General features: G+C 43.3%; 1 protein-coding gene across 3 annotated transcripts in view; it reads left to right on the top strand.

Moving 5' to 3' along the window:
• Nucleotides 1-12,800, top strand: part of LOC115085254 (myosin regulatory light chain 2, smooth muscle minor isoform) — a 49,666-nt gene that overhangs the window by 31,428 nt on the left and 5,438 nt on the right. For all 3 annotated transcript variants that reach the window (XM_029591065.1, XM_029591063.1, XM_029591064.1), the window contains exons 2-3: nt 10,290-10,490; nt 12,441-12,602. In XM_029591065.1, coding sequence (XP_029446925.1) covers nt 10,307-10,490; nt 12,441-12,602 — 346 coding nt within the window. In that variant the 5' untranslated portion in view covers nt 10,290-10,306. The remainder of the gene's footprint in view (nt 1-10,289; nt 10,491-12,440; nt 12,603-12,800) is intronic.

Below are 12,800 nucleotides of genomic sequence, written 5' to 3'. Positions count from 1 at the left end.
CCCAGGATAGTTTTCCTACCAGATGTTCGGATCCAGAGGTAGTCTAAGGTGCATCAGTTCATGAACACCATACATCAGACAGTGTGGTCCTTCCTACAAGTACTCTGCTTGATGGCAGCTACCCTGGAAGTGGTGCCATGGGCAAGGGTGCATATAAGTTATCTTCAGTGCGCTCTATCTCGTTGGAACCAGCAGTCTCGGGATTATATGGTTCGGCTCCATTTGCCGATGGAAATTTGCTCCCTCCAGTGGTTGCAGGAGGATCATCCTGAGAGAGGGATTCTTGTCCTCTCTGGCCTGGTTGGTTCTCACGACAGTTGTGAGTCTCCACAGTTGGGGGGACTCACTGTCTGGAGTTAACGGCCCAGGAGCGCTGGAATGCTGATTTTTTTTTTTTGCAGGATGGCTTGAATAAAGGCTTGGCCCTTAATTCTTTGAAGGTGCAGGATGCGGCTCTTGCCCAATTCAGAGGCCTGGTGAATGGTGTTTCCTTGCTTCATCCTGATGTGGCCTGTGGCCGCTTTTTTTTTTTTTTTTTTTTTTTTTAAAGGCCTCCCTTGAGGTTATTGGTTCCATTGTGGAGTCTTATTTTGGTGCTGGACTCTTTGGCAGGTCCTCTGTTCTGACCACTGTAAGCCTTTCCTTATGTTTTGACTATGACTATTGTGTTTCTGGGGGCTATATGTTCTGCGTATCTGACTTCTGAGCTGCAGGCCATGTCTTGTCAGGAGCCATTCCTTCGGGTGACTCCGGGGCGTTACACTGCCATACTGTTCCATCCTCCTTGCCCAAGGTAATCTAGGTTTTCATTTGAATCGCTGCTTCTCCTTGCCATCCCTGGATAAGATCAGGGATGTAGAGAAGTTTTGCCTTTTGTGCTCCTTGGATGTTAAGCGTCTTGTTTGTGGTATCTGAAAGTCTCTGCATCTTTTCGAAGGATCGCCTGCTTGTTCTCCATGGTAAGCGTAAGCAGGATTCTCTGGCTTCACAGGCTACCATAGCTTGTTGGATTTAAGGTGGTGGTCACGGCCGCATATGTGGATGCTGGAAAGCCATTGCCTACTCACTTGTGGTGGAATGCAGCCAGACTGAAGACGTTCACCAGGAGTATACCCCTTTTTGAGGCAAGCAAAGACCCCTCAGTCACTTAATCTTTGAGGTCCTGAATCAGTGTTCCACTCCCCTCTGCTCTGAAAAGGGTTCAGTGGGAATCCCTTTCAGCCATTCCACAAAGCTTGTCGCTGCTGGAGACCTTTTTACTCCAGAGTTCTGGATGAGCTAGGAAGAACACTCAAATTTAATGTGCATAGGGTCATATCCTTGGCCTCTTCCAGATTCTGGAAACACTGGCAGAGCCAGCAGCAATCCCAATCCATAGTATCCTGCAAGAATTACAAACCAAACTGTGGGAAAATCTTGTTTCATGTGCCCCAGTAGCAATGAAACTAGACCTCCAAAGAACAAGTACAAAAATATATGGAGTTTGAAGTATTTCAATTATACGCCCACCAATCTGTTGTAGTGGAATTGGCTCTTAAAAGAGCAAAGAAAACACTGATATACTTCAGTACCCTGCCAGGGAAGAATACTAGGCTACTGGACAAATTTGGCAAAAAGGTTTTACAAAGCTATGTGCTAAATGCATAAATTTCCACTCACCACAAATGTATTTAAAAAACTGAAACTTTCACCCAGTAAAAGAGTTGCATACACTCAACCACTATAACATGGGCAGCTTGCACTTCCGTGTCAGACCCCCCGCCTCCCCCGTCCGTTTTACCGGACACCCAATATATTACACAAACTCCGTTTTGGTGAAAACAAGGCCGCAGCATTTATTAATTCCATTAACACAAATTAACATATTATAATTTCCGGCACCCGAGCCGTCAGTGTTCACTGATCCTGTAATCCGGGCTTCCAAACAGGCGTCCGCCGTGTTAAGCCAGTCCGCCACCATCTTTCGGCCCCCCGCCGTGCCATAGCCGGGGGGCCATTCCTCCGGGCTGCCCACGCCCAACACACGCCCCTTTTCTTTCCCGAGGACTTCCGGTCCACCCCGACCTTGTCCTCGAAGTCCCCCTCCACCTTCCGGCTCGGGTACCCCCGCCCCTGCTGCGACTAATGTCAAACACATACAACATTTTATTAACATCAACCTCGCCCCTACTGCTCCCTATGCTTCCCGACCCTCCCCCCAGGTCCCCTTCCTCCTGCTAGTCTGGGTGGGGAAGATCGCGAGCGCTGTCCCGGTAAAAGACCGGGCTCAGCGCTCGCCGCCGCTTAAAGGGGGCCTCAGCCTCGCGATATCCGCGAGGCTGACGTCAGCAACGTGATGACGCGGCGGCCTCGCCGTGCCGCGTGCGTCATCACGCCCCTCCCCCGTGCCCAGGCCAGATGATGCGGCGGCCTTGCTGCGCCGCGCTCGCCCCCCCACCCATCCCGTGCCGTCGCCGCGCGGCCTCCCGGTCCCTGCAGGTAAGCGCCCCGGGGGGGGGGGGGGGAAGGAAGACAGGCGGGGGGGGCCCTCCCCTCGGCAAGCGCCATGTTAAAGGGGGGGCCCTCCCCGCATGCCGCGACTCGGCCCCGACTTAGGTGCAGAAGTGTATACATCATCTTTGATCCATCTATGAAACACTTGATTCAGTGGCTCACACGTCAACAGCTTCCATTGGAGTACACCATATGTTTTAGTTGAGTGCCAGTAGCCAATGTGAGGATGTCCACAAAGTTGATGGATGTCCTATACCTAAGTGATCACCTTTTTGGGGGAAAAAAGCTTAAATGGTTGCTCAAATTAAAGGATCAGCATCTGGTAGCCCAGTCCTAATCTATGGGACAAGAACAATAGTCTTCTGCAAGTTGCTTTTACTATGCTTTTAAAAGGCCATACTTCCAGAAACTCCCCTTCCAGTAATTTCAACAATACCAGATGCAGCCTCTACTTCTGCAACAGCAATAACTTTCAGCTTGCACTCTACAGCATGAATGCCAACTAAAAACAATGCAACAAGTCTGGCCCAAGCCTGGACTAAGTTTTTGACCACCTTTTGAATCCAGCACTACCTGGAGGAGTGGCGTGCGATCCCCAAAGATCTCTGGGTTCTCAAGATTTGTGGAGTCTGATTTTCATTTGAATTTCTCCCAGCTTCCCACACTTCCTCATTACTCAGCTTTTAGTCTGTGTTTGTCTCACTCTAATGCAACTCCACCTGAAAGTGAAGTTGCTTCTTTAACAGTGGGTGATAGAACCTGTTCTCACTACTTCCTTATCCCCAAGAAATTTGGGGGACTAATATTCATCCTGGATTTGAGCCTGAACAAAAGCACATACTTCCAGAAGAAATTAAAAATGGAATTCTTCCAAACAATTCTTCTCTTCATCCAGAAGAGGGAGTGGATATGCACTTTATATCTAAAGGATGCTTACATGCATATGTCCATCCATCCTTCCCACTGGCATTACCTGTGACTTATGGTGGGCTACCATCAGTACAGTGCGCTTTCCTTAGGCACTTGAAGACTCTGTGCTACTGAGATGCCAAACTATAGTAGCGGTGTATCTGTGGCATCAGGGCAAAGTCTTTCCTTGCTTGGATGACTGGCTTGTGATAGCGAACACTGAGAAACATGTGCCAACCTCCCTGCAAAAGGTGGTACAAACACTACAATCACTAGGATTACTCATGAAGTTTGAGAAATCGACTGATTTCCATCCCAGAAAATTTAATTAATTGGAGCATGGATATATTATGTATAGGAGAGAGCTTTTCTCCTGTCAGATCTGGCAAATACACCCAGATCCTTTGTGTACACACTGACTATGGATCAGTCAATGGCCAGAGAAGTTCTAGTTGTCCTGGGCCACATGGCAGTGGTGATTCACACAGTTTCACTAACTCGCCACCTTATATGGCTCCTGCAGTGGGGTTTCCACTCCCAGTGGAACCAGCTCACTCAGCCTTTTGTCAACTAGCGTCAATTTCACAGCAAACGAATCGGGGGCTTATGCTGGTGGCTAGATCTCTACAACTTTCAGGAGAGATCCATTTTAACAGAAAAAAAATACCATTACCCCGATATTGGCGGAACTACACTGGCTTCCCATAGAATACCATATACAATACAAAGTGCTGAGTATATTACATAAATTGATATATGACTAACATGCTACCTGGCTGAATACCACGATACAATTACATACTCCACAGAGAGCTCTGCAATCGGCAAACAAAGTTCTACTACCGATTCCATCAATAAAATCAGCCCGCCTTATACACGTCAGGGAAAGGGCCATCTCACTAGCCGGCCCAAAAATCTGGAATGTAATGCCAACAAATCTGAAATTACAGCAGGACCATAAGCAATTTAAAAAGGACTTAAAAACATGGCTATATACACAGGCTTTTAAACAAATGGAAGGGGACACAAAGCAAATAAGTGGCATTTTACTAGGTTTTTAGGATTCAGAATGTTTTATTGATTTGTTTTCTTTTATATTTTTAGTGATTTTATTTAATTACGAATAAGTTTTATGTGGATATTAGTATTTAAATGACTACTTTTATTATTTCATAATTTGATTTTTTTTTAAAATATTTTTACTATATGAATTGTAAACCATTGTGATGGCACCCCAAATGATGGTATAGAAACTGATAAAAATAAATTTTAAAAAACTGCTTTAGAGCATCAACAAGTGGATGTCTCTCTGTAAATAGAAAATTAACAATCCACCTTGTGATTGTGGCCATGCAGCTCAAAATGTGAGACCATATGGTTAACCACTAATCTGTGCTGCTTCCTCCTGAAGCCCTTTTATGGCTGCTGGACCTTGGCATTGATATTTAGCTCGTGAACATATTGCTATACACTAGAGTTGAGGACTCGTGAAATTAGAGTTCATGAAGCTGCTTGAATAAAAAGAGGTGGAATGGGAAGAAAACATGACCAGCCCTTTGTCTGTATTATCTGAAGTGGGTAGAGAGCAGAAAAAGGAAGATAAAATGGAAGCATGGACCCTTATTGGGAGAGAGGAAGGATTGGTGCACAAACCGGGGGGGGGGGGGGTTTACCAGGGCAGGAAAGAGTGACCTAGAAGTTAAAATATGGGAACCATGACCTTGGGCTTGGCACTTCTTTCTTTCCCATTGTTTCAGGTAATGTTTTAGATTGTAAGCTCTCTGGGATGGAGACTCATTGTGCCTCCTTGTAGTTTTATTGTAAAGGGCCCTAAACTGGGGCACTTTATAAATAATCAAACCTTAGCTTGGGGGATAGGAGCCACCTAGAATAGTATTTACTTTCCCACCTCGTAATTTCACCATGTGTCGTCTAGTGATTCATTTTTAGGAAGCATTTATTTAAAGCAGTGATGACTGACAAAAGGAGGCAGCTGAAAGATTAACAGGAGTGGGGGGTGGGGGATTGCTTATCTTCTGCATAGGGGTGGTATTGGAGACCAAAGGAGGAAATGATAGTGCTATTTATTCCATGGCGAGTTATTTCCTGAATCAAAATTGTGTGGTGTATTGAAAATGTCTATTCACTGCCACCATCATGGCATTAGATTCATTAGAGGGTCAAAGTGCTGATATTGACTAATGCACTAGTTGCCACTTTTAGGGGCCAATGTAATAAGCTGCGGTGGTTTGTGCAGGTGGTATTATGCACATTTCCAGGATTAATCTTGTGCATGTATGTAATAATGTGGCTAGTGTGTAAAAACATGCATACAAGCCTGCTCCAAAAAGCTGCGGCTGGTTTAGCAGGAGTTAATTTAATGCTCTGCAAAGAAGGCAGTTAACTATTTAGCATCAGCACAGCTCTCTGCATTGTCCATATAATGTGTATGTGTGTGTTTGGGGGGGGGGGGGGGGGCGTTAACACCTCGGTAAGGGCAGGAGTTAAGTTTTAAGTGCCTGTCTGGAGGTCAAAAAATTGGTGCAGAAGCCAGAAGAGAGGTCAGAGGGAACAGGCACATGTCAGAAATGCTGAATGCTATTGTAGCATTTCCAAATCTCTGAATTTCCCCTGCTCACCAGCATTCACCATTATAGCTCCAATGCAGTCAGTGACAGATCATGAAGGGGTTAGGCATTGCTCTACCCGCCTTCAGCCCCATTCCCAGACCACAGACTCGCCACTGTCTTATGAAAGAATAATCATGGGTCATCACATTAATGCAGGTTTATGTGCGGTTTACTGCATAGAGCCTTCAGTGTGCATTGTAATGCACAGATACGTTTTTCACGGATGCTGCATGCTAAAAAAAAAATGCGCACTGAGAAATAGCACCAATTTCACCTTGGGTCTTATTACATCAGCCCCTTAGAGAAATGGGACGAGTTAGATTCCAGTCTAAGGCATTTTCAACATTATGGCATTTTTTTGTATTATGGAGGTAATTACTCATAAACAGAGTGGAAAAGAACTATTTGATCTTCTGCAAAAAGGTCAAGACTTTTTTTGTTTTTTTCTTTCTTAGGGATATAAAGATGTCTGTGTTAGGTTTTGAAGCCTTGTAGTGGGTTTCATATGTGGGATTGGTGATGTATTGGAGGGATGCATAGGACAGGTTTTAAGTTGGTCTGTAAGAGGGTCTGGATTCTGAGTTCCTTGCGAAATGCATGTCACTTTTTCTAATCTGTTTACTTTATGTGGACTGTTCGCGTTTATTTGTATATCACCTTCGGTGATTTTGAATCAGGGAGGTGGTAAATAAATTTTAAATACTGTATTTTTCGCTCCATAACACGCACCTGACCATAAGACGCACCTAGGATTCAGAGGGGGAAAATTTAAAATAAATAAATAAATGGTGTGCTAAACTAGCTCTGTTCCCGGGTGTCTGCATCTTATGGAGCAAATTAGGGGAGGGCATAAATCAAAGTAATGCCAGTAATCAAAATGGCGCAGACGGCCCACGTGTAGGAGATCGCTCCCGGACCACCAGGGACTTCTGGCATGTCTTGGAGGGGTCAGGAGGGTGGGGGGTTGTTAGAATTTATTTTTTTTTGTGGTTTTTTTTTAATATTCGCTCCATAAGACGCACAGACATTCCTCCCTCCCCCCCCCCCCCCCCCCCCCCCCCCCCACACACACACACACTTTTGGGGGAAAAAAGTGCATCTTATGGAGTGAAAAATACGGTATGTTCTAGTTATGAAGAAGCAGCTAGAAAATATCCTTAAAGGAGCTGAGATTACAAATTTAGGATTTTAAGCATGCTGCAGCTCAAGTCTCCAACCAGAGAAATTGGACATTTGAATATGCAGCTTTCTGCCTTCACGGTAGGGACACTTGTCACTAACCCCAAAGGAATTGTGCTCCTACGTGAGCCAAAAACTAGTTGTGCTCTCCATCTTCACTGGGTCTAAAGAGGCAAAACTCTTCCCTGCCCACCTTTTTTTATGCTTTATTACTCATTTCACATTTTTCACTTTTTGCGTTTATTCCTTATGTGCCCATTCCCCTTCCCCTACCTCACCATTTCTTTTCCCCTGGGGCTGGCATCAGTAGTGATGTCTCTCCCTAGGCTTGCTTATTTATTGTATTTACAAGTGTTTGTATTCCACAATTCATTACCAAAAGCATTTCAAAGCTGAAAGAGGAGATAATGTGGCAGTGGGCTTTTCATCTTAGGCCTACCACCACAAACATGGCTCTTCTTCCAGCCCACTGCAATGGAGATGAGAGTGCCTGAGCCAATGTCGCATGCCTGGGCATTTTTCATTCCTGGGAATAGGAGTCTAGGAATAAGGATAGTTAAGATAAGATGATAGAGTGAGCAAATTGATAGTTTTGAGTAAATGCAATGGTAGTTTTAATCTAAAGAAGTGATGCAGAGAATATTTTTAGGTAATTCAACAAGCCAATTAAAAGCCTTGATTATCTTTACATATTTGGAATGAAAAATACATTTGAGAGCATATTATACTGGTGATTGATTTTTGAAACTTTCTCCCACTTAAAATATGTAAGGCTAAGAGTTAATAGTTTGGAGCTTTAATTGGAAAAGCATGTAGGAGAGGAATGATAGTGAAGTAAACATTGGGTCCTGGTATGCTGATCCTTTCAACTTCATGTAGGCATCAGCAGAAAGAGTTGAGTGTCTGACTGCCACTTGGGGAAAGACACTATGTAATGTAGGGGGAAAGTCTTTTAGAGAACATAAGAAAATGCCATACTGGGTCAGACCAAGGGTCCATCAAGCCCAGCATCCTGTTTCAAACAGTGGCCAATCCAGGCCATAAGAACCTGGCAAGTACCCAAACACTAAGCAGGGGAAGTTGCCAATGAAAGCTATCTAGTCTTCACAAAGTGTAAAAAAAAAAAAAAAAAATAATAGAATATAAAGGACCCGTGATATTCATTCCCAGCTCTCAGGAGCTTGCAGACAGGTTGAGTTTTTAGGATACCCCTAGTGAATATGCATGAGACTTGCATGCACCAGCATCTATTATATGCAAATCTCTCATGCATATTCCTTGGATATCCTGAAAACCCAACCTATTGGCAACCCTTGAGGGCTGGGAATGAATGCCACGTTAGACCAAAAAAGAGAGTGCAAAGGGACAATTACAGGAAGTAGTTGATATTTTGAGGTGTGTCTGTACTTTTCTGTTCTGTGTTTTTAAACATTTTCTTTTGAGTTTGGTAAGAATCTATTTTAACCATTTAACATCCCTAAATATAAAACTTGTAACTATCTATTTTTTTTTTTTTTTTAATATGCCCATTGTCAGTTTCTAACTTTCTGGTCTCCATGAATGTCCTGCATCCCTTTCCAAAGTGTTCAGTATATTTATAAGGCAAAAGAAAAATTAAACTCTGTAAATCAAATACATTTCTATACTTTACACCAATAAAGAAGTTAGTTGAGCGAGGTGACCACAGTCTACACTTGTATAACTATCAAACAAGCACTACAACAGTTTTAGTACATGCTGCTTAATTTCTAGTATTTATATTCCAAATGTACCAAACTTAGATTATAGTAAAAACAAAAATACAGTTTAATATGTTTCTCTTTCCTGGTGTGCTGCTTAGCTTCCCACCTTGGGGCAGACTGGGCTATTATTGGCCAGCCCGAGGCACATGTGGCTATATCTGTGGGGGAGAGGGGAGCTGGGGGGGAATAAGCTTTATGCAGTGGACAGAAGGATGGCCTGCTGGGCAGAAAGCTGGAGAAGCTACAAAGCTTTGAGGGAAGGAAGGGAGTGGGGGTTGGCTGGGGATCCTGGTGCAGAAGTGAAGGATAAGGAAGAAAAAGGTTTTACTTGCCTGAGTGTCTGTCTAGGGATTCAGGCTCTGAAGCCTCCTTCAGCTGCAAGTTGCTTTAAAGTAAAGCTTAGGAACCTTTTTGTCTATTTTTTTTTATTTTCCCTGGGAATTTCAGTGATATAACTAACAAATGGCAGACAATTGGTGGAAAGAAATGACTTTTTTTTTCTCCTGTTTTTGTTGATAAACAGTGAAATTATTGGGGAAAGTAAACGAAGGTCCTGAAGTACAGCAATCATTCACTGGTTAAACATTGAAATTTGATTTGTTTATGCAGTTATTTATATCCTTAGTTTTAGAGAGAATACACTGGAGCAGTTTTGTAAAATGTAAATATCGTAATCTTCTGATTCACTGTAGACCATGCATTATTCTGTCTGGTCAGAATAGTTTAGAGATTCTCTACAACACACACACACACACACCCTTAAACTGATCACCACCCATGCTGTCTGGGGTTCCTCTGGGTGGCTCAGGACAGAGCTTCTCTCAAGATAGAGCTTTGCTGTCTCCGGCTGCATGGTGGTTCCCACGTGATTACTTGGTGGTCTCAGCTCATAAGAGTGAGCAGAGATTGGAGGAGGGTAGGATGAATTGGCCATGCAATCCTACTGATTAGGGCACCTGGAGGCATGATGGTCTTTTGCAGGTTGAATGGAAGCTCTGGGTGCACCACCTGCCATTTCAGTGGGCAGCTCTGTTCTAGTGGCACTGCCTGTGCCTTGGAGGCAATGTCGTACAACCTTTTTGCTAATCTAGGTATGCCTTGGGTTGAAATGTTTGGGGGAACCACTGGTCATGTAGTAGTCTTTGCTCATTAACCTAGGCTATGCATGTGCATTACAAAACAAAATTATGGTTCAGAGTGCAAGACCCTACCTAGTTCTTGTTTGTGTGACTGAGTTCTAAAATTGATTGGAAGAAATTTAAATCTTTTGTATGCTGCACGAGCAATGGAATAAACCTGTAGAGTTTTTAGTCAACATTTTCCCTCTATTTTCTAGATCCTTAAACTGCCAACATGTCGAGCAAAAGGACAAAGTCAAAGACCACCAAAAAGCGCCCTCAGCGCGCAACTTCCAATGTGTTTGCTATGTTTGATCAGTCGCAAATCCAGGAATTCAAAGAAGCCTTCAACATGATTGATCAGAACCGAGATGGGTTTATTGACAAGGAAGATTTGCATGATATGCTTGCCTCACTAGGTAATCTTCCTTTGCTTTTTGTATCATTTAATTGAGTAAGGCTTTTATAGAAAGCTACAGGAGCTGTAGCCCATTAAACTGACAGTGGAGATGTCAATTAGTTTTCTAATGGATGTTTGCAAATAAACAATACAGTAACAAAGTACAAAAGGACACCCAAAATTCTTAGTATGGATCCCAAAACCCCCCACCCTCAAACGAGCAAAGTATAAACATAAAGGGGTAGATTTTAAAAACATACTCGCTCGCACGCATGAACGTGCAATTTTATAACATGTGCGCACATGTTATAAAATCCGGGCCGGTGCATGCAGGGGGTGGGGTAGATTTGGCCAATTTACATGCGGCAACAGAATCAGACCTCCCCCAGTACCCTCCCAGTCCATTCCAATTAAGGAGTGGACTGGGAGGAAACTTTCCTACCCCCCCAACCTGCCCTCCCTCCCTCTTCCCCCTCTCCTCCTAGACCCCTTAACATGGCCTACTTTTTTTTTTTTTTAATTTCAGAACTTACGCCAGCTCTGTCAGAGCAGCAAATGGTCGCTGGTCTGGCCGCCTCCAGCTCTGCCCCTCCCCACCCCCTGGACCACCTCTTTTGTGAGGCCCGGTTCTTGGGGTTATGAGGGTGGCTGGGCCCCTTCTAAAATGTGCACAAGACTTGGCTGCGCGCATAACACCCAGACTTTACGCACGAGGGGAGGGGGGGGGGTTTGAAAATTTGGCCGACACTGTACTGGACATACCTAGAAAATGGTGCATATGAGCATTACATAGGATAGCAGTCCAAAGAAGTCCCCATGAAAAGGTCAGCTAAATGTGAAACCAGAGATGAGTCCTTCCAAATGGAAACTCCATCATTGAACAGTACCAGAGTAAACAGTCAATGGTCAATAAAGAAGAGAAACGAAAGAACAGTGCAAAAGAAAAAGCACTAAGGCCTATGTCATGAGACATCCATTCTCTGAGCCCATTGCCATTTAACAAAAGGATCCCAGGTTTTCTTAAAGGATGTTAAGCAGTTATGATGGAGGGCAGTTAGGTAAGCTAGACGATAATGGTTATATAAGCGACATGTTACAGCCTGAAAAGAGGGTGCTTCAGAGTGATCTCACACCTAGCTGTGATGATTTGTTAGCAAAGTCTGTGGTGAATAGCCATCCCCTCAGCCGGCATACCAAGCAGGATGTAGTGAGCATCATATGCATTCCCCACCCCCACGATAGTAGATGTCCAATCAACAATTTGTCGCCAGAAGGGCATGATCACTCTACAGTGCCACCATATATGTAAGTGCCTATAGCAGCACAAATTCACAGAAGGATATATGCAGTGAAGCCGAGCAGGAGTCAGATGCCAAGGAAATAATTTGTAGCAATTCTCCTGTAGGCTAGCAGAGATGGCACATTTGCTAGCACAAGAGAAAATAGAATCCCAATCTTCTACACTTTAAATTATCCCCAAAATCCATCTCCCAGGCATGCATATGTGAGAATTTCAGGTATGCTCCCATTACGTAGGCAATAGATTTTAGAAACTAATTTATCAACCTGACCTGAAAAGTTTTCAAACAGTGACTTACCCTGCCATAAGGCTGGAGCTTTCTGTTGTGCCAAAGGAAAATGCCTGATTTGAGCATATTCTAAACAGTTCAGCTTCTCCATGTGATATGTAGCAGATATCATAGGGAAGCAAAATAAATAAATGATCCACTCATGTTATTCCATGATCCTTCCATCTATCAAATGCTTTGGAACGTAAATGCATAGGAAAGGTCGCATTTATGAAAGTTGTGAAAGATAGCACCTATTTCTATTACCAACCAGTTTTAGATTTCCACTGAAACCATACCCACAGAGTTGTTTTGTAAGGCCAATTAGTAGCAATTTAAAAAATATTCTTATTTAAAATTAATGCTGACACTTTTTTTTTTTTTTTTTTTTTTTTTAATAGGAAAGAACCCAACCGATGACTACTTAGAAGCCATGATGAATGAGGCGCCCGGTCCTATTAACTTCACTATGTTCCTAACTATGTTTGGTGAGAAGTTAAATGGCACAGATCCAGAGGATGTGATCAGAAATGCTTTTGCTTGCTTTGATGAAGGGGGAACAGGTAAGAGATACAAATCACCTTACAAAAGTTTCCCTGAAATATTTCTATTTTCTTACTTGATCCTTCCCATACTGATTTGTGTATGTGTATTTTTTATTTAGACATTTTATATATTGTCATTCCAAATAAAGAGCACAACGGTTTACAAAAGTAACATTCATACTATAAATCAACATAACAGAGGTTAATAAATTTACT

Source organism: Rhinatrema bivittatum, chromosome 2 (genome assembly GCF_901001135.1).
Source record: "Rhinatrema bivittatum chromosome 2, aRhiBiv1.1, whole genome shotgun sequence".
NCBI classification, from domain to species: Eukaryota; Metazoa; Chordata; class Amphibia; order Gymnophiona; family Rhinatrematidae; genus Rhinatrema; species Rhinatrema bivittatum.
Note: the sequence above shows the minus strand (reverse complement) of the source record. Positions and strands in the feature narration are given on the sequence as shown.